This window comes from Bombus terrestris, chromosome 7 (assembly GCF_910591885.1).
Source record: "Bombus terrestris chromosome 7, iyBomTerr1.2, whole genome shotgun sequence".
Lineage (NCBI taxonomy): Eukaryota > Metazoa > Arthropoda > Insecta > Hymenoptera > Apidae > Bombus > Bombus terrestris.
The window spans coordinates 18,222,824-18,250,192 of NC_063275.1; the positions used below are offsets into that span (position 1 = coordinate 18,222,824).

At 42.3% G+C, this 27,369-nt stretch overlaps 1 protein-coding gene across 4 annotated transcripts in view; it reads right to left on the reverse strand.

Annotated features, from left to right (window-relative positions):
- LOC100651955 overlaps positions 1–27,369 on the reverse strand; it is a 303,182-nt gene that overhangs the window by 264,530 nt on the left and 11,283 nt on the right. For 2 of the 4 annotated variants that reach the window (XM_048407709.1, XM_048407708.1), the window contains exons 1-2: positions 16,087–16,197; positions 675–1,562 (exon numbers count right to left, since the gene is read on the reverse strand). In XM_048407709.1, coding sequence (XP_048263666.1) covers positions 675–1,562; positions 16,087–16,182 — 984 coding nt within the window. In that variant the 5' untranslated portion in view covers positions 16,183–16,197. Of the gene's footprint in view, positions 1–674; positions 1,563–16,086; positions 16,198–16,256; positions 17,852–27,369 lie in introns of those variants that run through there. The other 2 variants (XM_048407711.1, XM_048407710.1) reach the window with 2 other exon arrangements.

The following is a 27,369-nucleotide window of genomic DNA, read 5'->3' on the forward strand; positions in this document are numbered from 1 at the left end:
TTTCTCAAATCTGTTTGCCATATAAACAACACTCATATTATACGGTCAATTTTCAACTACCTTTTCACAAACCAGAAGCAGCTTGATCGCCTTCAATCGCTGCATTCCCACAAAACGCCGAATTTCATCAACTGTACGCGATGGAATACGCGACGCACGATCGTAGAACTTGGTATCTATCCCACGACAACGGAATGGCCCGTCGTAAATCACGAGGCGACTGCGAAACTGGGCGCCGTAAATCATGAACCAGGTGAAAAAGGCCGCGCACGTTTACCCGTATCCGTGGAAATTACGTTTTAATCATCGGTACAAGTGCATTAAGAGCGACGGTATAAATTACCGAGAGAGGCCGACGTTGCCCGTGGCCGCCTCTCTGTGTGTTGCAATTTGCTTTAGCGGCGTGCTCGCCCGCGCTCGCACACGCGGCAACCGTTTGTGGTTTGTATTCAAATGGGAGCTGCACGCTCCTTTTCCGTGCCTTCCACGCCGGTGGTACCGTTAGATTCGATACAACCACCGTCTCGAATCGATGCTATCGGCCCCGGTATCGGGAGAAATCTCGCGTTATGAGTGATTCCTATGTTTGTCCAACGACGATCGCACGAACGCGCGAACGCAAGTAAACAAAGAGTACAATCGAAGATCACGGTATAATCGAATAGTCTACTCACCCCGAGCAGAGACAGAGCGTTCGGTGTTTCACCGTCCACCTCCTGGTCGCGCGTTTCTTCCTCCTTTCCCTCCTCAACGTCGACCAGTGACGGGCTGTCCGGTCCACTGGCCGCCACTTCCGCTATCAGAGTGTCGTTCGAGTCGCACTTGTTCAAATTCGTATCTTCCGTGGTCAGAGTTTCCAAAGACACTGCATCGTTTCTCTCGGTCTTATCGGATACGCAGGATTCTTCTACCGTACACTCTCGATCGTTCATGCAATCTCTAGCATCCTCGTACACGGACGTCCGGCTTCTTCTTAAGTCACTCGTTTCGTTAGGTTCATCCTCGATTAGTCTACTCAGAGCTTCGTCGTCAGGGTCGTCGCGATCGTCTTCTTTCGTGGGATTTATCAGAGGATCAGGTGTTGGTAATGTATCAATTGGTAATGGAGTGTCCTCCAAGGTCTCGTCTGGTATCAGATTCGAAGCTTCTTGCGCTTCCACGATCCTATCGTCCAGACATTCTGACTGTTTCTGTAAGAGAACGTCGAGATCCTCTTGGTGAGACTCGTCCAGGTACCACGAGGTACAGTGTTCGTGACGTTTCTTGTCCGAGGAAGCTTCGTCGCCTTTGGAAAGAGCGCCCTTACACTTCCTCAGGTAACTTTTCACTTTTTTCGTTTTGCTCTTCCTGGTTTCTTGGCTACGTGGTAAGGTCCCACCTTCTGGGTGCTCGCCGGTTTCACCCGTATCTCCGACAATCCGAGATTGCGTGGGATCCACATCGTGGACTGGTTTGGATTTGACATCGGAGATGTCGTCGAAGAAGGAACATGGGTCGTGTTGGTCCGGAGCCAGCGTCCAGGTCTCTTCTCGCTCTGGCATACGACGCTCCGCCGGTATTACCTGTAACAAAAAGATTTTGCTGCTGAAAATGTTTGTCAGTGTACGTTGGCGTAACATTACGCCTTTCGTGGCCAAATATTTGTTAAAGAAAGCTTTCCGGAAGATTTCTAGATCGCGATTCTTTTTGATAAAGATTAAAGTAAAATTGAGGATGTGGGTTATTGGGAACGTTACTCTTAAAAGGAAGATAAAGTGGCGATAGTGTGATGGAGAAAAAGATCGTCTTTGAAATATGAACTAAGAAGTTGATAAATCGACCTTTTCATTCCCTGCAATTTAGAGAAGTGGGTTCCTACTTATCAGAATTGATAAATCGGAGGCAACAGCTATTTGGGATATTAGATACAGGGGAAAGTCTGTTTAGATTAGGGAGGTGGTCTAGAAAATATGATTTAGTATCTTAATCCACTGACATAAGCTGATTACTCCAAGTTTTCCTTCCTAAAGATCTTGGGAATAAGATTCAGCCGTGTATCTTTCAGTTTTGTTGTTTCATCATCTATGATTTCTTATGCTATCCCAAGTACGAGGGGTGGCTATTTCAACCAATCGACCCAAGTATTTTTCTCAGAAACAAAAATATTGCCTGTAGCGTCCTTTCCCCCAAAATACTCGTATTATAAATTTCTCTCTTTATTACAAGTCACATCACAGTTGTTCGACTCCCTATATCGACTGTCGATCGATACCAAAAACTTTCATCGAATCCCTTAGAAGATTACTACATTCATCCCTTGTATCCATATTTGCAGCTCTAAATCCGCCGTAGAACACGAAAGAACAACGAAAGAGTCGCGTAGCTATTGGGAATCGTAGGCAACGTCACGATCAACGGCAGCGGTTTCGCAAGCTGAGCTTGCTTCAGAAGCTGATTAATTCTGCGTTGATCTACTATGGGAAAATCAGGAGCTGAACATTGGATAAAAAGGCGAGACGGATCGAAATCGAGCGCAAACAGCGTGGCGGCGAACGGTCATTCAATTCTATTTCGCAAGAGCGGAGTTCCGCAGTTGGTAGCGGGCGCGGAGGTGCGCCGAGCGTACAACTGTATCAGCGGCTGTCTGCCAACGTTCAGCGCCGCATAAAACAATGGGGCTTATAGTAAATATCGGCGGACGGCGCCGTCGTTGCTAATATTAACCTCGAGCGGTGCATAACGATGATATTTTACGCTACGCTTCAGCACCGCCATAGCTGGACCGTGCCCATAAGATCACGCTGAATACAACTTCCTCGCGTAATATCTCCGATTTCATAATGCACACCGACTTCCTGCTTTCCTGCTTTCTGAAATACAACGTGAATCAGGGGATCCTACGTGAACGTGAGTCACGCTGCGCTGACTTACGAACCCGTGTGCATCCCGGGCCGGACCCTGTTTGCTGGTTCACCGTCCTCTGCACACGCGAGCAACAGATTACGCTTGCTACGAATCGTCCCGTGAAACCTCATCCCTCGCTGTCAGGGATCGCACAAATCTTATCGATGCAACTTGCGACGCGATATATCGTACGATTTTCGGCGATATATTGATGAAAAAATTAGCGGACTCTGAGGATTGTAATTTGATGATTTAGGTATGGAAATATGTCTTTGGAGATTTTTGCGGATTTACTAAAAATCTAAAAATTATCTCGTTCGCGATCTGTGTCGTCTTTAAACGTTACCTATCACGAGCATTTCACGTACGCGTATCGCGTAGAGTAAAAGAGAGAAGTAAATTTATACGCATACTCGTAAAACGAATAAAATAAATAAATGAATAAATCAACAGCGGCAAGCGTATTCTTAATTCATAAAGACGCAAACAGACGATAAATCGATGATAGTTTAGAAAATGCGGGACGCATAGATCATCTAACGCATCGGGTCTCGCGCCACACAAGGAAGCTGAAAAACCGGGGACCGACTATCGTATTTAACGTCATCATCGGTCACCGTCGTGGCGCGAATACATGGTTATCTTTCTCCGTTCATATTTCGTCTGATTTACGCGTCTTCTGCGACTAAATCGATAAGCGGCTCGTCCACGAGAACATCAATTCTCCTCGGGTCCGCGGCAGCGCGATGGTATTCAATGTAAACGCGGAAACGACCGGCGAATATCTCTTCCTTAATAAGTTTAGCTAACAGAGTTTGCATGTTTTCGCGGTGAGCGAGGTTGGAGTGCGGATCGACAGCGGGGCCGGCTGCTTTTATCGTCCGAGGAGTCTGGAAGCGGCGAGATTCAATCTCTGCGATGACGCGATAGCGAGATGAGGCGTGGGAGCGAGTCGAAGCTAATCTTTCGAGGCAAGCAGCTCATTCAAAGCGCGTGTCTCCTCGGCCGGTTCCCTCCTCGCCGAACCCATCAAGAGGGAAAGTTCGTTCGAGCGCGGTCTTCTCGTCGACGCGATCGCTTAGCGCGACGCGTGCAAAAATCGCTAAAGAATATTAAACGGTCCTGCCAACTGTTCTTTGTGAGAAGAGAAAGATTAGAGAACACAGGCGAGTACCCTTTCTCTCGAAGCGAGTACCGCTTCAACGAGCTTCCTGATCGAATTGTTTGGTACACCTTTTCATCTCTCATTCTCTCCCCGTGATTTTCAACTCTGTGTTTATCTTATTACTCGAAGCTGCAGGTGGTAGACATTTAGCGTGCTCGATTTCAAAAGAATAAAAGACGCGAGATCTTCCTTCTCCGCCCCACGATACATAATACAGTAAGTAAAAGCTAGTCGTAAGATTCTTCCGCCAGAAGAGTTGGTAAAATATGCGTTTAGCGCAGCGTAAGTACGCAGCATTTCCTCTGCGCATGCGCAGCCTCCGTACCGATCTACCTGCACAGTTCACGGGTCGCTTTCGCTTTTCCCGAAACCGTTTCCTCGCTGTCGAACTGGCAACTTCGACTAAAAACGTCAGCCTTGACTCGGTGTAGAGTAACGAGCGTAAATTCTTGATCGCTTACGGCATGCCTTCCTTCCGAGAACCGATAATACAAGCCGTGACACGTGAAATCGACGCGATCCATGGCAGTACTACGCGACTCCGTCGCGACGCCGCTAAATCACCTCTCCGCCGGAACCATGGTCGCAAGACGCGCGTGTACGCGACACAAGTGCAACCAGCACTCCTCTGTACGGAAACCCGTTAAGAAATAGCCGCTTGGCGGTAGTCTCGGTAACGAGAAGTTACCGATCGTCAATGCAACGGGGGTTTATAAATAGGTATACCGGTAACCGCGCTCGTAGCGTTACGCAAACACTCTCGCCAAAAGGGTGTACAGCCGTGGATAATTGCGCAACAATGCTCGACGAGACAATGAAATATCGTGTAATCGTGTACCCAAGAGAAGCTGCCGGTGTTGCGTACACCAGCGTCATCTTTTCACCGTGTCGTGTCGCTTAAGTACGCTCGACGCAACGTGTTTCCTGAACTCACGAACGTACGGTAAATAGGAACGCGTATGTTCTTGTAACTAAGAAGAATGTTTTAAGGGCTAAGATCTTTCGGTATCGCTAAGTAATTGAAATACGAAACTAGGAAGAGATCAAAGATTTTATTGTGATAGTAACTTTATATGTGTATGGAAAATTTAGAAAGTCCATCACTCGTTCCAAATGGTAAATAATGTTGAACAATTGCCAACATTGTTAAATCTAACAAACTAATCTGACAATTTGCGAAATTTAAATCATGGTATAAACAAGATCCGATTCAACGATTTTCCAAATTGTAAAGGAATTTCTCGCGGATTAACACACGACATAACCCGAAATAATGCACTTTATCGCTCGATAAACTTAGGAACGTATTCCGCTACGTACATTCAGTTTCCGCGCGAAGGTATAAAATCTTCATAGTCCATAATCCAAGAGCCTCCATAATACTGTATATCGAACGTCTACCCTTTTAACAAGTCTACTTGTAAACCTTTTTCTCCGTCGACTTACGAGTACGATCCTCGAAACGGTAAGCCGAGTGTGACGAGCTTAACGTCCAATGGATGAGCAACAAAAAGCTAAGCAAACGCCTGTCAACGGAGCGATCTACAGACGATTTGCACGCGAAATTAATTCCTCGGGGTCGAACGGGTTCTTAGGAGTAGCCAGAGAATTTCCAGATAACACCGCGTAGCCAGTGAAGAAGGTCTCGATTAATCTTGACTCGCCCACCCCCGCATGCAATGGCGATGCAACTCAAAGTCCGGTTCCTCGCGAGGCGTCCACTCGCTAGGCGACAATGTTAATTGGCCCGAGAGTAATTTATACATCGGTACCCTATCTGTCGCCCAGAGGCCGGCGAAGCGGAATGGATTGCGTTAGGAAACAGAGAGGAGCGTCGCGGACGACTTGTTCGTAAATCACGCGCAGCCTGCGACGTATGAAGAAACCTCCTCCGGGACTCGAGGCGAGCCCACCTCGCGAACCAGCCGAGCCAACACGCGGTTCTGTCGCGTGGGTCTCCGTAATTCACGATCGATCGTATTTAGGTCGTTTCGATCGTCTATCGACCTGTGGTGGATCTGTCTTTCCAACAATGGAACGTTGATTTGAAAAGATACGACTGTTTGTTAGCGAGGAAAATTTTCCTTTGATCTCAACCTGTTAACTAGATTCTCTTACGAACGTAAAATGTAATAAAAGCACATAGATTTTACTTGGATTCGTTTTGTCTTTGCAGACGTAAATATGAAACGAGAACAACGGTTAATTCGAAATATTTAAAAAATTAACCTTTAAAAAATGTAGAATGTTACTAAAACGTAGGAAAATATACGTACATGCGGAAAATGTGGATGGAAAAGGTTGTATAATTTCTTCGTAAAAGAAATGCCGTAGGAGGCGCCTTGTAGCAGAGCACCCCCTTAATTTGGTAGAAGCAGTCATTGGAACTATCCTTTCGTTTCCTCGAATTATCCTTTCCCGACCGTTGCGAATTAGTTCCAGCTCTTTTCTTTCACATTTCGTATGATTTACGTCTTACGCGGGGTATGCGTTTTGCCTCTGAGCGAAAGAGAAAGCAAGCTATCGTTAAGGAATGCGTAACAAGTAAAATTGTCAATAGGCAAATTGCAATCTTAGGAGGCGTTTGCAAAAGGAAACTCTCAGAACTAGTTTACAAAACTAAATACATAGGTGAACGGACAGATTCGACGAGGAAGAAAAAGGTTTTCACGAGAAACTTTCTCGACCGAAATGTAGACGTGTACCGAAACGTTAAAAAAAAATATTAAATTCGATGATTTCGTGATATGGCCTCGGATTTTGATCCTGACTCTACGAATTGGCTTCCCTCTTCGTTTCAGCTTAATGACAGATCCGATGGAATGTAAATACCCAGAAGCGTGAAACAGGCTTCTCGAAGCAGGATCGTTAATCAGAATTACGCTTCACTGAGAGAACATGAGATTCTTGCACAGTCATTCGACTTTACTATGCACGTTTTCAAAAATCTTAGGGTGTCTACTATATAAATACCTGTCGTTTCTCATCATTAATTTAAATCCCTTCTAAAACTGTTAAACTGTGACTAATGATCAGTACTATGTGACGATGAAACGAGTAAAAAGAAATCTGGGTGAAATAAAAAATTCTACAGGTAATATGAACATATTAGAAGAAAACGTGGTCCATGTAGTTTGAAGGATGGAATCTTCAGTATGGCGTACGTAAGAAAGGAGATTTTAAGATATGCGAATGAGCTTCGCGACATAAAGTAGAATTGCTAAAACAAGTTAAATCGTTTGATAGATGGGAAAGACAGATGCGATTAACGAGACAAGCTTTAACTGTTGTTTGACTGCAGTTTAAACAGAAGTTTAAGCGAAATTCGACTAAACATTTGCATACGCCGAATTCTCATAGAGTCGATACATAAAGATCGAGCTCTAACATATTTTATTCTTAACCTAAATGTATTTCATTCAGAATTATCCAAGTTCATTTGCCCCAATCCATCGATTCTATAATAATTATCCACTTTCGACATCGGTGAAATTTCAATTCACAAAATTACAATCGTATTTCCCTGAAATTACACTTTCAATTCTCGTAACCAAAACGCCCGAAACAGATAGCATAATCAACAACAATTAGTTCACGCAAACGATCGAAATAAGCAAATTAGCAAATTAGTATGACTGTTTAACACCATTTCACGTTTTAACCGGCCAACAAGGTTCTCGATGAAATTATGCCTGCGTTGATTTTAATGCCCAGCGATCGGTCCCCGTATCGAGGCTTTCGAGTAACTCGAGCGTGAAACCCCGTGAAATTCAAGCTTAAATTTCACCCAGAAGACCATTCACGTCTCCGCGTCGTTGATCGTCATGAAATAAGGTTATTGAGATATAATCGGGGTCAGCTAAGGCGAGATATAGAGAGAATCACTGGTAGACACGGATGACCGCGAGCTACATCGACGTCTCCGTTCGCGTTTTACGTCCGTCCGACAGAGAAATTTTGGTTAAAAAAAAAAACAGGCCGCGCGGGTGGCCAGTGTGTCGCCAGGACTTTCGTTTCATCTTCTTCTACGTTAATTTCGCGGTTTCGAAACTTTTTAATAACGCTTCATCATCGATCAACTTCTTGCTCGGTGAGCATCGGAGTCGACGTTTTTTCGATGAGGGAACGTGCGGACTGATTTTTAAAGGACGCTGCACCGATTAGTATTGGGAAACTTATCTCGTGGTTTTCGTACATGGATATTTTCCGACGATGAGCTTCATTCGTGAACAGAAAGGAATAGATTTTAAATAGGTGAGACAGATTCAAAGTGCTGTGTGTTATTCCGTGTTGCTAGAAATTGAAACGTATTCGGTGATTTGTATTTCAAGAAGCGAAGTATTTTGATCGTAGAGAGTTGAAAATAGAAATTTTTCTTCTTAAACTCGTTAGACAGATATTTGAAAACGCAGCGAATGTTATCTACAAATGTAGAATTTTTTAATCGAATCCTGCATGCTCTTGTTTCTTCAGTCATAATTCTAATGTATCGTATTTTCAAAGATACACGCTTCCCAGAAAAGGAAAACAATGATATAATTCCATATATGTGATTCAAGAAACAGTCAGAAAATTTGTAGAAAACCATTTGATTTCCAATCTCTATACATTTAATTCTTACGTGCGATTGTTTGATATTCGAAGAGATTTCCTCTCAAATAGCGGTACAATTACTCGAAAGCCACTCTAAAAAAATTGAGTCTGTCAAATGCGTTCAGGTTTATCCGTGATACGCGATTTTACACGAGCAAAGAGAAGAGAAGTTTGGCTCTCGTCCAATGAAGTTTCCATTATGACTCGCCGCGAGCCGAGCGAAATTTCATTCACGGACCACGTACTGGTCATCGTGCACGTTACGGTAGTAACGAGTCTACGTGATCACCATAATACGTAGAATCGGATAAATCGTGACTACGAACCTGATTTACTTTCCTATGAAATCGACGCTGGTGTACGTTTGAGTTATTTACACCTACACGAATCAGCATTAGTGATTACGTGTACTGCATTATACTAATTTGACATCAAATTTCTCATCTAGAATTTCGCAATACTAAGTTCTCGACTGAATATGACTGGTCGATTCGACTCAAAATAATATAATACAGAAGCAAGTGATTTAAACGTTACTATGCATACATATATCATTCGTCTTATATAAATTAATATACTGCAGTACAAATACCGTACTAACCATCATACGTACCATTATTCCACGATAATCATCAAACCTATAATTCACTATTCTATAATCACACCCATTGTCAACACCGTCTAACCCAACCAATTCTATTCTCCCTCATTCAATCCCTTCGGCCTATTCTACCAAAAAATTCCCAGGTCAATTTTACAGGTAATAAATTTCTCGCCGCATAACCCAAGCCATCTTTCTACGTCATCGAAAAAGAAAAGACATTTTAAGCAAAAAGCAACCACTCCAACCAGAGGAGAATAAAAAAGCAGGAAACAGGTAGTAACCCTCTCTATAAAAAAATAAAAAAGAAACGCGGAAATAAAACACCCTCTCGTATGATGAACGTGACAGGCCAGTTTCCCAAACATCCGACACCGCGCGTACAGGCGGATTCACGAGGGCGGAAGTTGTGTCTACTCGATGAAAGAGGAGAGAGATAGATAGACAGATAGATAGATAGAGAGAGAGAGAGAGAGGGAGAGAGTTGGCCTGTACGGTCCAAGGACAAGGAGAGGCTGGGGAGCATGGCGGGACGAAGAAAATAGCCAGAAGGGGTTGAGATCCACAAAGCAGTACAGCATCGAGGGTGAAAGAGCTTTTTGCTACGGGGTTGCCAGTCCTCGAAGCGACTCAGCGGGCCAACAGTCGCTGCAAGGGGGTAGCCGGGGGTGCAGAATCGATTTCAGCCCCACCCGCAGACGCGATAGGCAACCGACAGAAGCACTATCCTCGATCCTCGTGCACTCGTAGACGCAGCATCGCCGAGGGAGACGCGTCGTGTCGTGCTTTATAATAAGATACTTTATCGACCACGCGGCAGGTGGAAAATCGTGAAATATATCGCTTGTCAACGGCATCTCTGGTCTATCTTCCCTGCGGTGAGGGTGGAGCTCCCGTCCAACAACTTGCTTTTCCCCTTCGAAGGATGTTACGCTGTTAAAATCACGTCGTATCGAGTCTTCAAGAGTAAATAGAATGCCGAGTCTCGGAATGGAATTCTTAAATCTGGCAGCTTCTGAGGTAGAGAGACGACTCTCTTTGAGTTTATACCGAAATCGTGATTCTTTTCGATCGTAAGAATAAATGGAAAGTTTACTTTCAGGAATTGTCGAAGTAAGCTTCGTGGTGTCGCTTCCTTTCGATCATTCTCCGTTTGTTTTTGATCTTCCGTCGTTACAATATCTTTCAAGTTCGGGAAATAATCGTCGTTGTTAGTACTTTTTTGAATGAAACTTGCATCGGAACATACAAATTTGAGTATCTTAATAAGATGAGATTTTAAAGAAGCTAAAATACGTTTTATCAACACCATGTAAAAATACCTAGCAATTCTTCCAGCCGAAGAAACAAGTTCCTCGAAACATTCTGTTCAAACGTTCGTCTGTAAATTTACGATTCGAGCAGACCAGTTCCCAGGGTGGTTAGCGGAACGCAGCTTTCTCTGGCATTTTCAAAATAGACAAACGATCGACGTGTCCACGATTACCGAGAAAAGTCAAACACATAAGAGGACAAGCATCGAGGGATCGCGTGTACCACCGGTGCTATTTGTTCTCATAAAAGTGGGCGTAGTAGCTCGTAAAAAATGTATTGACAATACCATTAGACCAAGCGGATTGCCGCGTCCCCCTGCTGTATTTGCCGAGGCTCGTAAAACCCGGGAATTTACCAAGAGCCTTCACGTATGTTCGTCTGCGCGAAGATTGGACGCGCTCCTGCCGCTTTTCCAAAGTTATTAAACTCCCGCTGCCGCGAGAATCGGTATACCGTGACAAATATGTCGCGAATACATAGAGAAGCGCAACAAGGATGTTCATTAAAATAATTTCGATTCGCGAGCGCGGCAACTATTACGATCGAACAAGTAAATTGACTTTTCTTGTATCAAGGACCGATGCTCGATACAGTTTAGCACGAAAATGTCTTTCATTAACTGTGAGGCATAAGCCAAAACATGAGCTGTGTGACAACTGGACAGGGGGTTGTTTTATAGATAAAAGTAAGTGGAAAAAGTAGAATAATATTTTTTCGTTTAAGGTTTCGTTTTCGAGAAAATTGAATTCGAAATTGGTATGTTTGAGAGTTCAACCTCGGAAACAAGGTTATGAAAGAAAAGACTTTATTGTTTTCTTTTTCTTTCGATTTATCTTCGCATAACACAGCCCGTGAATACGAATATAAATTTTTAGAAAATATATGCAAAATCGGTGGTAATTTTATATAACTGGAATATATGTCTATTATAAAGAAGAAGTTCCATTTACGAATTATTGTTTGATCCAGTTAGGTAAAGGTTATGCAAAGCGTGTAATAATGTAAAGATAAAGTCTGAGAAGTGTTTTCAGGACAGTTATCCTGCTTGATCTTATCTCAAACTTAGCTATTTACCTATTCCAAATGGGAGGAGGAATCGTAAAACCGTAAGAAGAAACATGGGCATACAGTACCTCTAACAAAAGCTGCCTTGTACTTGATTTCACAGGAAAGGTCATCCGCCTATCTGGCTTATCAGGAGAATAGCAAGAAGCACATAAACGTCTATATCAAACTCAGTTCTAAATAGCAACGTAACTGTAAACATACACGTCTTGCACATATAGTCTAACGTTGCCAACTTTCAACTATTTTGCTAACACTATAAACATTGCTTAGTCCGATCATGCACTGATACTATACTTATACCGTAAAACTGTCTGCGTTACTTATACGTCTACTTATCCGCTATTATTTACGAATGAAGACCACAGAGGAGAAGACGTAAGCCACATTTTGCATCTTTTTATAGGAGAGTAGCTTTGAAATTCTATGTACTGTCAATCCTAATTAAGCGACGCTCTTTTCATTGGATTTTTGGGTTAAAGATATGTGTTCGAGCACTTGAAAGATATCGATCGTTTGATTGTTATTCTTTCTTTAAAAAATTTTATGAACGTACCATCTGTCTTCGGATTTTTATATCTTCGAACCTACAAGATTGTTAACCTTTACAACAATTTTATGTAAAACCACTCTCTTCTAACCAGCAACTAATATAAAATTGAAAAAATCTCATGTCTATATTTTCCAGCGCAAATAATTCGTTTCCTCTAGCTTTAACAGGTATGTAAATATGAAACCGGAATTTTTGTATAGAATATACACGTTTATTGTATGAAAATGATTAAAAATATTTTATTATAAAATGAATTATTATAAAATGAAAAACCAAATATTTATAGATAATTTAAAAACATCGTATGAAAAAAAGTGATCGATACGCGTATATCATTAACCCCGGCAACACGAGGCTATTCCTGGTGCAAGTATGCCCGACGAAACTTAAATAGACGACTGCAGACGCGATTATTGATTTGTAACTGCATCGACCCTCCTTCTACCCTCTAGCTAGCCAATACACGCTTCTGTTGGCCTACTTTAACGCTATGCAAACGGCATAGTCACGAAAAGTCATGGAAAATTCCGTTCACAGTTTCGCACGCGATATTCGATTTTTATCGGTGCGATGCATCACGAAAACCAGACCGATCGATCGCCCAGTTTGCGTACAAGTATGTCGTACGTGACATTTCTGGCCGAACGACGAGACTATCGGTACGTTAAAATATAGCGTGAACTGTGAATGACAGAAATAACGAGCTAAAAGTATTGCTTCCCTTTTTTCTTTACCGGTTCCGGTGAAATTGCGAGTTGTCGAAAGTTCAAAGTCGCAATTTTACGGTCTAGCGGTTTCAAGTACTTAACTAAATTTACTTCGTCGATATTTTTCTTCATAACGTGACGTTAAATAGAAGTAGAAGTTAAAATTATTTTAAATTAAATTTACTTGATCGATATTTCTCTCGAGGATGAAAAATTATAATTGCCATTTTCCAAGTGTGGGAGATCTTTTTAAAATTGTAAATTTAGTTAAAGCTAATTTATTTTAGATTTGAAAGGGATAGAATCAAAGTTTAAGGATAAAGACACGCGACGACGATTCCATATTTCACAACTTGCACGTAAAGGAACGCTTATTCCATTTGTCCGCTGTTCGTGTTTCCCAGCACGATCCCGTGCCCGTCGCGGTTTGAATACCGAAACGTTTTAAAACTCTTTCCATTACGAGAAACCGCGTGTCGATACCATCGAACCTACGCCACAGGAACAACGGTTTATGTAATAACCGCGGCTCGTATTCTGCGCAACTATTTTACCGGAAACACGATGATCCGAGGCAACAAAAAGGAAGAGATATCGTTTCGTTGCCGCAATTGCAGAAAGAAAGGATGCTTTCGACGACGAGCACGAGAAATTATTATAGCGTACTGTAACTGTACAAACGTCTCTGTTAAGAATATATATGAATCTTTAAATAATGGGGACAATAAAAATATCTTTTGTCATTTTTGAAAAAGAAACGCTGTTGTCCGATTTTTTGTGATTGAAACGTTCAGTGGAAAAGTGGAACAAGGAACAAAATTTTCGATTAAATAGAGCTGAAGTTAAGCAGCAACATAGAGTACTCGAATAAAGTTAAAAAAAGACAAAGTTTCCATGAAAGCATGTTTGATCGATGACAGGAATACTTAGAAGTGACGTGTCGAGAGGACAAAGCAGGGACTTGGTAAAACGAAAAATGAAGAAGGTGATAGGCTGCGAGCGTGGGAATCGTTTAGCTGCCGCTATAATGTCCTCTCACTACTCAGATTCGCAGGACTCGCGAGCAGAGACGCGATTCGATTTATTGCTCCTTGCGTAGGCTACTTTTTCCACGGTACGTTGTTTCGATAGAGAAACCTCCAAGTGAAACGAACAACGTACAACGTCAAACCGCAGAAATTCAATGCAATGGATTTAGAAAGAGAGAGAGAGAAAGAGAAAGAAGAACGAAAATATCTAACTCTCTGAACGCAACTTGAGTCATCAAAGATTTACGCAAAATTTCACCTTTGAATTTGTTTTTCAAAATAAGGCTATGTGGTCGATACTTTTTGTAGCCATTGTAAATCATCAGACGTTATCGAACTATATCATGCGCCGATCATCGTCATAACACAAGCACCATATGTTCTCGAAAGCCGTACGTACATTCGTGGAGATGGCGGAACTTGGGCGCACATCTGTGCGATAATTGGCAAAGGTAAATGAATTAAGCTGTAAGTAGCTTTCACCAGGTGGTGTCGAGCAATAATTTCATGCAGGAAAGTTTGCATTACTTTGCTAATAGGGCTGTTTCGATGATATTTACGAAGGCGTTTCATAATACGTTGTACGGCAGGCCGATTATTATTGGAGGCACACCACGCTGTCCCGCTCCTCCTATCATTCCATATAACTTTTCTTGCCTGTTTTTCAACGCGATACGATACCTAACTCGCGAGTTGTGGCCTGCCTTATCCACGTGAAACATCTCGATCGATCGAAAGATGTCCCTCCGTTGATCGTGCCTGCGCGCACGTGTACGCCTCACGATATGCGCAGCGTATCAACGATAATCCTGTCTCACGTTGCAAATTATTAGCACCAACAGATGCTCTTATATTAGGTTACAACAAATTTGATAGTGAAACGATCATTCATTTACGAGTCATTCGATTATCCTGCTCGACATAAAATCATAAAAGAGAAGTGCATAATCTACAATTTCTCACTTGTCAATTCGTTAATGTTATTACTTAGAAAATTATTGTTTAGGGAAGTCTTGATTTACAAGCTCGTCATTCAATCAAGCGCACACCAGTTACTTAACTTCTAAATCGATAATCGAAAATCAATGGATCGAACTATGCTCCTCTATGCAACAAATCGTGAATTCGGGAGAAACTCTAGGACCCGAAGAGAATGGAAACTCTAGGGAAGACACAGTACACGCCGCGAGGCTGGGTATATTAGATTTACGTAGAAAGGCTGAAAGGAGCGCCACCAGCGGCAATTCGGTATTAATTAACCAAGATTCATCGGAAGCATCGGTTTTTCTACGGTTTGTTCTGGTATCGACCGTCGACGGAGAAAGCACGCCTCTGTTTCTCGCGCACGATCGCTCTGGTTCACGCGGTTGACTCGAAATTCCCATTAACTCTGGTTGTCCTCGCGGAACCCTACAGCCAGCAATGCCTCGATGAAAGTACCGACTTCAGTTGCACGGAAGAACCTTGAATTACAACGTTGAAGAACGTGTACAAATAGCGTCGTAGCAAAACTGAGAAGTAACTGGGCCAAGTGGTACCTACATCGCTAAATAGTCTTATAGCTGTGCATATAACTACTTTCTAGAGGATGCGACAGTTTAGGAGATGTTTGCTTAATCGTGATTTCCGTGTTTGAGAAAGAAGAGCGAAAATATAAATTGTAGAGTAAAGTCAATAGACAGAAAGCGTTGTCCTGCCAACCCTTAAATAACTCCAGAGACTACTTTTTCAAGCTTCCAAAACAAATCGCAATCGATGCTTTAGAAAATGTTTTCTTATTCCTGGTTTCTGTATTTGATGAAGAAACACGGATAGAGAAGGAAATATGGGAAAAAGAATCCCATTCGAAGAACAGGAAGCGAGTTCTTCGTTAATTATCGAGCTCCGATTAACCCTCCACCCTAAATCCACTGCAGACCTTCCCTCGTCAAAATACTGGCCGAAAAAGTCGCAATTTCATGGTTCCGTTCACCGACCCCTCGATAAAATGGCATTTACAGGAAATTGCAGCAGGATCGTCCATCTGTCAGTAGCGCTATCTCCATCTCCTGTAGCAGAGGGGGAAAGCCAGAACGACAACGGACGAGGCGGACTACGTCAACGACTCGGTCGCGACCATTGACAAATGGATGGTAACGGTCGGAGCAACGCCTTTATTATAGGCATCATCCATTTACCTGGCCGCTACTCGCATCGTCCCATCGTTCGTACAGGATCCACCCCCGTGCTAATTTTTCCACGGGTCGATAAGTCGAGTAACGGTGACGGAGCATGCGAGGGGTCAAGAGTTCGGAATAGGAGCACACGGAAAGTGTGTTCGCGTCGCGAAGACAGGCTGTGTGTGTACCTTCTTCCGGCGCAGCAGCTTCCAGTCGAAGTGACTCATCCTGTTCGCCTCGTTAGCCTCTCTTTTATCGTGCTTCGTCCTCCCGCGACTCCTTTCGTCTTCGTTCTCTGTCTCTCTCTCTCTCTCTCTCTCTTTTTCTCTCTCTCTCTCACTTTCTTTCTCTCTTCCTTTCTTCCTCTCTTCCTTTCTTCCTCTCTTCGTACCTCTACGCTCGTGTCACCCTGGCTTAGGTGGTCGATTTATTCCCACGCCGCTGCAACACACGGGGCATACACGCACACACAACACGAGTACACACGAGACAGCGTCCTCGTGGTCGCCTCGTCCTTCTTCGTCGTCGTGGAACGAAGACCAAGCTAGGTTTGGTTGACGCGTCTTGTTGACGGGAACGACGACGCCGACGACGAGGGAAGACACGACCGACACGAGACGCTATGGACTCTGCATTCCCGACACGGCATCCTCGCGAGCCTCCACGTTGAAATCCTCATTGTTCTGCGGTCTCGCGCCCGAGGATACGTGTCCTTGGTATGGACAGCGGCATCCGCCCACTTGGAATACACGCGAACAACGCGGGATCTGTCCAGACCCGCTCGAGAGAACGGTTTAACGCCGAGAGATTCGCCGCCAAGGTCTACTGATTTTTCCTTTTCTTATACCCTCGCTCCTTTCTTCTCCCTCCTGCTTGTCTTTTTCTTTCTTTCGTTCCACCACTGACCATCAACGAATTAACGATGCACGAAACAGTCTAACAGACTCGCGTTAAGAGCATCATTTTTTCCCTCGAGTATCATCCCCCTTCTCTTGTTTCGTTAATAATATCGTTTCACCGATCCTTAGCGAGACGTTCGACCGACAGCGTTTACACGTCACCCCTTCACGATGGAGAATCGCGAAAATCCCACCACCGGACGTGGTATTCATAACGAAGCATTCATCACGCTACTTAAACACGACGACACATTCGAAACATGATTAAGACGTACGAAGGACGCATCGAGGGCCACCTCGCTGCTTTTGTCACTGTTTCATACGCCTCGAGCACCGTGACACCGGTATTCGGCTTTCATCGCGGGCGATCGATGAACGCGGCGGCGGAATGATCAACGCGACAATTCCCGCACCCTCGCATCGCTCGTGCAGCCGACGAGCTCGCGTGCCATCTTTCCATCCCTCGCCGACGACCAAACCTCTACGACGCGATGTCTCGTGACACGACTTTCCTTCGCCGATTCACGTAAATCTCTGGGCCCTCCTCCGCCCCTGGGGGCCACCAGAACATTCATTCTACGAGCACACGAGCGCACCAACACTCTCGCGAAACTCGCCTCGACGTCTATCGACTGACCTGATTCCGAAAGTGGCGCTCTGGTACAACGCCATCGACACAAACTCCTATCTTTCGAACCTTTGCACCGGAAGTTCCTTGTCTTTTTCACGAGATGAAGAATCGGAAAGTTCAGTGGGGCGCGAGAGAGGAGTGACGACGAGGGTGGCACCGAGCGGAGGATGCAGGGCGGCGTACTGTCAAAATATCTGCCGTTTCCACGGAGCCGACGTCGACGTGCCGGGGCTCTGCGCGCTACACGGGCATGCGTGATGAACGCGGTCCTCCCGTCAACGCGGGGATAATCGAACACCGTCCTCTCTCTGCCATCGACTCTACGCCAGCTACTAGCTCAATGAAAGTAACGTGCTACGGCAAAGGTCCACCGTCGAGATTTATTATGGGTAGTTTACGTGATGTGTGTCTGTCGTGCGCGTTGAGTGATTTGTTGACGGGACGAGAAGAATTTTTAAATGACGGGAGATTTTAGGGTAGTTTTTGGAGTTGGTTTGAGTGTATTTTGGATCTAGGATCGTTGAAAACGATTTGGCTTCGCGCGCAGAGATTGGGAATTTGATATTTTCTGCTCTTTTTTTTCATTACTTGACGTATTTTAATGTTCTAGTGTTTGTGTGTGATCCAGGAAATTTTTTAAAGACGTATACTATTATTTTTTTCCTTATCGCTTCGTCTATTTTAATACCATGTGTCAATAGTAATTTAAATGTTCCAAATTGTCCTCGAGCGTTGACTTAAAACATTCCTTTTATATCCGTTTTCGTTTCAGCGGAATGAGAAAATGAAAAAAGCGAGTCTACAAAAATAAATTCGATAATTGCTACGGGCAACTTCCTCGATTGAAAATCAATTTGCACGATGATAAAAAACCTTGACACTTTCACAGCTTCCAATTTGTAAAACGAAGTAATTTCGCAAATTCGTGGCAAAATAACCAAGCGCGATGGAAAAGCGAAGGAAGCATAGAAATGGACGCAAAGAGAATCAGTGTAATGCGCTTTCCCACGGCATGAAGCATCGGGGAAAGGCTACAAAATTATTTATCAATGTCGACGAGAATTTTACGGTTTAATGGCGCATTGTACGTTCACCGTGCCTGGTTATATCTGGCTTGTATATCGGCGAGGAAAATACGTTTTGTCGGATTTAAAGCGACGATTGTCATCGGCGAACACAGAGGTTACGACTCTTCCACTCGTGACTGCTCGCGTGACTATGAAATCACGGTCTTTAATGTCGTCGCAGTCATCTTCTTTGTTGAATCGCGAGGGCAAGATACCGAGAGGTCGCTTCTCATTGGATCGTCTCTTTCGTCCCGTCATCCAGTACTCGATCAATCGAATGACTCTTTCATCCGCTATCGAGTCGTACCGTGGTCGTCAATCTTCGTCGCGAAATCTCCATCGTTGCATGATAGGTAAATTGTAGATGTTTAAAGGTAGGCATTGTTTCTTTAAAATCAGAAAGCTTTTTAAGCTACATGTATTATACACGAGACAAAAATAATTACAAGAATATTCAAGAGTGCTGTAAGATAAATATTGTCAGGTATACGATATTATACGATACGAATTGCGAACCGATGGTTTAACTTTGATACGTACTTGCATTTAATTATTTATTATGTTATGTATATATGTTTATACACGCTATTTCTCTATCTATTTTTAGACCATCCAAAAAAAAAACCTTGAATTACAAGGAAAAATTCTTCTCTGGCCATTTCAATCCAATAATCCGAGTTCCAATTCATTCCCCAAACTCGGAAGTCCCGAGAGAAGCCCCAGGTATCGAAGTTGAAAGAGCGTCGTGACTGCCTCCAGTCACGTCTGTTCTCCGGGAATCATAACAGTTAATTCTTATTTCAATCGCAACGTCGAATTTAATTTCTACGTAGAATCGCGTGCACCGGTCCCATTCGTGCTCTCGAAAGCTATTCCGGCAACTTGCTCCGAATCCGCGTTGCAACAATGGAGATTAATTCGCAGAGAACTTCCGACCGAAATCTGACGTTGATCTCTTATGTTCGTCGAAACATACAATTAAACCAATGTAATGAAAATATGTATGTAATTATCTTCCTCTGACCGGATAAAGAAAAAACAATTTTACATGTCACACGAATTTTCTCCATTTTTACATTTTTAAACCTTTCATGAAGTCGTAAATATTTACAGTCAAACGGAGAACGGTATAAACGTATTCAATTCCCCTAACAGCATCAACTTTTTACTTCTCCTACTTCGTTCTTTTTTTTTTCTTTTTTTTTTCATTTTAAACGTCGAGACCTCGTTGTCCAACAAAGCCGAGCGAAATTTATCGGGTGGCTCGTTCGCCGCGCTTATCTTGCAAATCCACCGCGGCCACTCGTTCCTCGCGTACTTTCATCTCACGCGAATTGCTTCGCGTGATCGTTCGCGGCCGACGAAGTGAAAATCCTACATATCACGGGACGAAACTTCATCTGTTTTCACTTCCACCGGGGATCCTTTAATATTATACGATTATGATTTTCAACGATAAATCTTACGATAGAGATCCTCGTAACGAAACCACGCTGACGGTTCATACATTTCGTCGATGATCAATTTCACAGATGAATTTCACGCAGAATACAGATCGAACCTGATATTTTTCGAACTCGCCACGGAAGAGAAACCTTTTGAGCTCTTGTTATTCCATTCACGTTTTGTTTTATCAATGCAACTTAGATAAATGCGTTTCTAATTGTACCTTCCTCCTCTGGTAAAAAAAATGCGAAAATACGACGTTCCAGGAATTATATGGCACCGTATTAATTCTGATCAACAACGAAATTTCAATTATGTAATTAAAAATTTCCAACTATTTAAAGAAAATAATCAATGCCTTTCGTTACTTTCTTAAAATTTCTTTGTCCGTGTAATCGATTAAACATTGGTATAAAATTCTATAATTCCAATTTTTAAAGGCAAAGACCATAAAAAGATCGATTTTTCTGAAGACGAAGACATGGTACTGCAATTGCAAGGTACTTAATCTGTGAAACTCGAAGAGTACAATCGTGGTACCATCACAGACTCCTTCAAGTAAAAACGAAACTGTGTCACCGATATTAAAAATTCCAAATTGTTAATCGTGTCTGGAAAGTGCGACAAAGTTCGATCACCGTTATTCGGCACGGATATGGCAGGAGAATGGGCAAAAAATGGCAATATGCAAGTTTGATGGGTGGATAGACTGGCGCCATCTATCAGGAGAAGTCAGCACCAAGGGAACCTCTTCCGCGTTTCATCAACAATGCAGTTGGGATCGTGATAGATCAACAGGGGACCCTCGAATATCACCGCTAACGAGAAAGTCATTGCAAATTTGTATGCAAATCGGGCGTACCGTGTACTATTAGCTCGTCTTTTTCAACTTCCCTTGTGCAAAATCGCGCGTTCGTTGTCAATTAAAAATCCAATTCCTCGCGTCGATCACTGAATCACGATTGGTCGTGAAAATTGCTAAATTATAAAATATATAACGGGCAAACGATTTTTACCAGTGAATTTAACCTCGCAAAAATGTCACTTTCTATGCGATACAAAAACATTCGAGACACCGCACGACCTCATTCCCACCCGAACCTTTGTAAAGTGTGTACAGATAAAAAGAAATTTTTTTACTCGCTTACTCTTGTAATATCGACTTTAAATAGGCATTGCATATTATCATGTATTATTAAGACTTAATAATAGAAAGATTAAGATTTCCCTATTCTTATTCTTCTTACCTATTAAATACAATAATTGATTGTTCTCACGATTATTGGTTCGCGTTACACTCGTGGGACAACGTGGGCCGAGGCGAGACCGCGTAGGATGACTAGAGACTCGCTTTTAAGTCTCGCACCTACTATATTCGTTAATCGTCAATCGCTAATTTTTACCCAAAGATTCTAAACACCAGCAACTTGAAACTTTCTGTCAAAAATAACGTGTCATCGTTCAGTTAACCCATATTCACGTAATAACGTGTGCTTGCTCGGTAAACGAGTTCAGCAGTACGTCTTGTCTCCAAAACCGCAAATTACAGGCGCAAGAGGGGAGGGCGCGTGAGCGATGAATCGCGACCGGGAATCGCCACGAGTCGACTCGCTCTTGGTAAAGAATGTGCACGGCCGAGCCGAAGCGCTATGATTCAATTACGGGGTAACCGGCATCACGATCACGTGTAAATCAAGATAAATCGCCGGTGTACTCGACTGTCCTGGTTCGACGATGTTGCGATATCGCTGCCGGATAGCAATCAAATTGTCAGACGCTCTAAGTGCGAATCCCACTTCTTCGTTGCTCTAAATATACGAGAGCAAAGAGAAAGAGAGCCCGCCTTCAACTACCAAGCCTTTCTTCTTCCTTTTAATCTTTCCACTCTGTAGATCAATCCAGCGAGAGCAGGAAATATCGATGCCAGGCGTCGATGATACGATCCTGGCATCCGCTCCAACCATCTTCAATCTTCTTTCTTATACCAGAGTTTGTTCGATGAACCGTTTTAGATTCATCCCTCGTTGGACCTTGTTTGATTGCTTAATTTACTCGATGTTAGGTTATGTCAAAGTCATGATATAGGATGATTGTAAAATTGGTCAGCGATCGTGATATATAATCACGTTTCGAACAGTTGAAACAACAGAATCGACAGAGGTACGGACATGTGGGCAAACAAAATTTCAATCGGAGACTTATTAGAAAGAGATCTTTGATCGATGCAATGATACTAAGTACGATCGTATCTATAAACAGAACTACTAATCTCATCCTTAAAGTTACACTTAGATTAAATCATCGTGTAGTCGTCGTAGTTTATGTCTTAGCTTTTTCAACACGGATATCTTTTTATAATTTCAGGAAGAAAGAACATGCACTTTCTTTCATTTACTTAATTTCTCAACATATGATGTTTAACGTTAGAAACACTCTACGATATACATACATAGATTCGATAACGCGTTTCGAATAAATGGTTAGATCATGCATCGGGAGATTAAAATAGCACGCGATTAGCAATGAGCGTGATGCGTGAAAAACGAGGCTCGTTATAATTTGCTTATATAATTCGCTCTCGAGTACGAAGATTTCAGATTAGGAACGCTACAACCTTAGGTGCTTTGAATATTCCGAGACCTAACGAAGAGTAAAATAAAACAACTTTGGAAACCACTCGAAGGAAATTTCAATATACGTTGAAGGATTTGAAAATCAAACGCATAATGGTTATCACGAAACAAGGAATTTAAGTAATTACTCTCTATCTATCGTTAAATCAACGCTGCAAGCAATCCATAGATTTGAAGTTCTCTCTAAAATTTGCTCGTGAGAACATGCAAACGTTATTTTAATCCGATTTAATTTAACGACTTTAGTTCGATCATCCATTGATTCCCCGTACACGGAGGATAAAAACACAGTAGGAAAACATTGTTCGCCATAGTTCTCCATAGAGTTCTCGAAGAGAGTTTCATTGGTAACATGGAGCGTTCGTTTGCACGTGCTATTGTGGCTGGGCGGTCGCGCGCACGTTTGATTGCGTCGAGGATCTTAATGAGGCGAGGAAGCTTCTTTCGCAATTGATTCGCGTCAGCCAACGTAATGCGTACTCTCTTACCACGGCTCGTCTTCTTTCCGGCTGATTTAAGAGGCACAATGATGCGCACGCTAGGTGAGAAGAAAATACGCAACCGATAAATTTCATTATAAAATTTTATCGACGTTTTTGTAATTGTCGTTCGATCGATAGCTTGGCTGGTTCTCTCCGCGCCAGCAAAGAAGTTAATTATCCTTTGCAGCAAAAACAACCGATAAGCGTTTCCGTGTTGCTCGAAGAACTTTGAAGAGTTAATTAAAGGTATCTTGAAAATCGTAAGATTGACTGGGATTTATAGTACAATACAATAGCTCGCGAAACTATTTTAATACCTATCTTCGAAAACTGTGACGCGTGTATTGTGTGATTTTTGTATAAAACATCCTGAAATTTCGTGACTATATTGCTGAAACTTGGAACTAATCTGAAAATGTACGTACAAATCAGAGGATATTTATCGCAGGCATATATGTAATAAAAAATTAAGGTCTCGTGTCTGAGTTCCAGTAAATATCGAGGTTTACTAAATGTTTCAAAATATTTTATATAATACGTACAGGTTTTCTATGGTAAGCGTTCAAATAGTTTCGTGATCCAGTATATATCTCTAGTTTCAACTTCACTGTAGAAAACAGAAGTAGACTAGTTTCATGTCACGAAGTTTCCACTGCATCGAGAAAATGCAACACGATTTACCTGGAACATTTTTCCAGCGACCGAGTCGTAGATCGGTATGAAAGATACGATTCGCGGCACGCTGAAGTTTCTCAAGGCAGGGAATAATGGGAAAAATCGTTGTTTCAGCGAATGATGCGAGAATCAAAGAGCGGTTCGCAGGCTCGTAAGCGCCATGATCGGGTTTAGGTGGCGATTAAAGAGTTGCTCTCGAATTAATGGTAGAAAGGAATCGTATAATTCGACTCGACGAACTTGGAATTCGTTACATTAGGCGCGTCATTGTTTAACCAGCGATGATTAATCGCAACGGTTTATTCTGAGAAACCTCCGGGCTCTTCCTTTTGAAGACGGAAGTACACATCGAAATGCTAGATAGAGATCACGCTTTATAATGATCGTTCGTGATTCAAATATGAATACGATGATACGAACCTTTCAGAGAGTGAATCGACGGTACTATGTTCGAATGCTAAGTAGCTTCGTGGTAATCGTGATCTATTGCACCTAGGAAATCATTCAACGATAACAATAACCTATCCCGTTTAGCGTACATCGTTTATTAATCTGTAACTCCTATTGTTAAATCGAAGAACTTTAGACCATATAAACGTTGTTATAATTTCCCTCTTAGTTCTAGAACTGTCATCAACTACCTAACAACTTGTCATGTGTAATTACATCTATTGTACATCGATGATTATAATCGAAGCAATATCGTGAAAATAAACAGATGTATACAGATCAGAAAGATCATAAGAGAATAGTATAATAAATATTATTCTTAATTTCCTGATTGTAATATCACTTCACGATTAAACACGTGAAAACATAAATCATCATGTTCGCTTTATCTAAGAATTTTTTTACCAAACACCGAACGTTTTTCCATATGAAACGAATATTCAAGAAGCATTGTAAGACGATAGATAAAGAAAGGCTGCGATTCACACACCACCGATCATAATTATCCGATCTTGTCATCGCCACCATAATTCTTTCAACCTTTGGAAGGTGGGAACGGATGGAATGAAAATTAAACTCATACTAAGAATCGTAACATCGGAATCTAATTCTCGATTAAAATGCCACTGGCCGCGTAACAATGCGACGGAAATGCATAATTCATCGATGGCGAGTCAAGATCCGCTCCACTAAATGGATAATCGTCTAACGAGGATGATCTTGCGGGGAACGCGACCGCGGCTAACCGAGCACCAGATATCGCCCCGATCTAAAGAGCTTTCGAATTAATACCTGGGTAATTGCGAATCTAATTAGAAACGCGTGACACGAAGAAATTCGAGGAACGTCGAATAAATCAGTCGTTACCAGATGCTATAACTGTCCAGTTAAGCTTGCGTTCGATGATTACGTAAGAAAAAAATTTAATAGCCTGTAGCGTTCTTGTCCTGAACATGCTTCGTTTGAAATGCAGAAACGCGATTAATGAAAAAAAAGTTATTTCTGTTAACCTTTTCGCTGTTCGACGAGCGTTCTTTAAATTTATAACAAGAATAGCGTTTCATAAGAGTGTAATAATTTAGAGAGATAAATTCAGGTGTAATTAATTAGAATAACCCGAATGAGACCTGTTATGTTATCTGGATTCAAGCGACTTGAAACCATCTGACCAGCGTGAACTTGTCATTTAAGTTGAAATATTCTTTCAAGTTTCTATGCTCGTCCTCGTTAGACAGGTCTCTCGGTTTCGAGTCGCTTGTATTCAAATAGCTCGAAACCAACTTACTAACGCGAAACCAGTTATTTTACTCGACTTGAAAGGAACAATAGTTGCTACGTAATGTTATTCATACTTTGTTAATGTTATTTCCACTTTCGCTTATATATGTTCCTTGAATTGAGACCACTCGGTTTTACGCTATCTATTTTCCATTAGGTCTCTATTTGCCATTAGATCTCTATTTGAAATCAGATTACGCGAAATATTTTATGATTGTAGATTGATCTTTATATATGCATGAATTAAGTCCCGATAACAGTCAACGTTAATATCTAAACACCATTTCGCAAACATCAAATAAAGCTGGTATTAGGAACGAAACAATCTGAAAATATATACTTTTTACAGACTTGAGATTCCGTAAAAGAGGACCATATCTGAACAATTCAACACCACATTTTTCCTAAATTCCAAAAGTAAAATAGTTCAGTTTCAATGCCAGTGAATCATCATTCTCCGTCAGTCTTATAAAACCGAGACTAACCATTTGATTCAACCATTGTTTACCGGAACACATTCCACTAAAATTACCCAACCAGCGATCGTTATCGACTTACACGATTCACGATCAGCAGCCAGATCGCGAAGGTGAAAGTTTCGTACGCGTTTTGAGCGCTCAATTACAATTTTACCTTTATCTCGAGGTATATTTGCAAACGAACGATCGATAATCGACTCGATCAACAGCCAACACATTACGTGTCGTCCTTGCACTTTAATCATAGCGTAATTGCACGCTTCACCCCCGATCAATTAACAACCACCGTTATTATCGAATATTAATTGGTCAGGCGACGAGAGGCGTGTATTTTTTCGAGTTACACGCGTCGAACAAAGACTTGTGCCATTTATCGAAACCTCCTATCGAATCGGATAAATAATTATGTAGGTAAACTCTTCCTGGCCGCGATAAATCTTACCATAACCGTGGTTCGCCATTCATTGTATCGTCGCGTTGTTGCGCCGTGGTATCAGCGACAAGCAGGAAGAATTTCTACGAGTTCCATTTCAGTCTGTTTCCGTATTTGCGGAAAGCGTATCGAAACACGTGGAGAAAAAGAGAAAGAGGGAAAGAGAGAGAGCGTAAAAGGGTGAGAGAGAAGGGAAGAAAGGCAGGGCCACGCGATACGCGTTAAACAAAAGGCGTGCTTATTAAAGAAACGAACGATCAGTGCCGATAATTCGTAACAATAGGCGAGAAACCTCTATTGTACATTGTTCCGATATGCTATCACTGTTTATCATCTGATTGATTTAGTGCGACGACGTGGATCGCGCGACGTGAAAGACGGAACGGATTAGATGCTTTAAAGAGCAGACAAAAAAGTAAGAAAAATGGAGATAAGAAGGGAGGACAAGAGTAACGAACCGCGTTAACGACGAAAAATACGAGCAACCGGAAGCGGGAAACGCGGAGACACAAACGCTCGTTCCGTTCACCGAAGAGAGTCTCTCGCGGTTGCTGCGCTTTCTTGTCGGCTAATGAGTCGGTATTTATTGCCTGACCTTTACCGGTATGTGTATCCTCGCGTTTCCTCCTCCATTTCGTTCATTAGCAGCCATTAATTCGCTTGAAATTAAATCTGTAATATTTGCCTGAGGGTCCATTGTACGAGGAATCTAGTAATCCTTATTGTTGCGTTAAGCGAAAAAAAAGAAAGAGGGCAAAGTGGATACACGCACCATGGCGGCGTTATCAATCGAAGGTTAAATAAATTTCAGGTTAGAACTCGCACCTT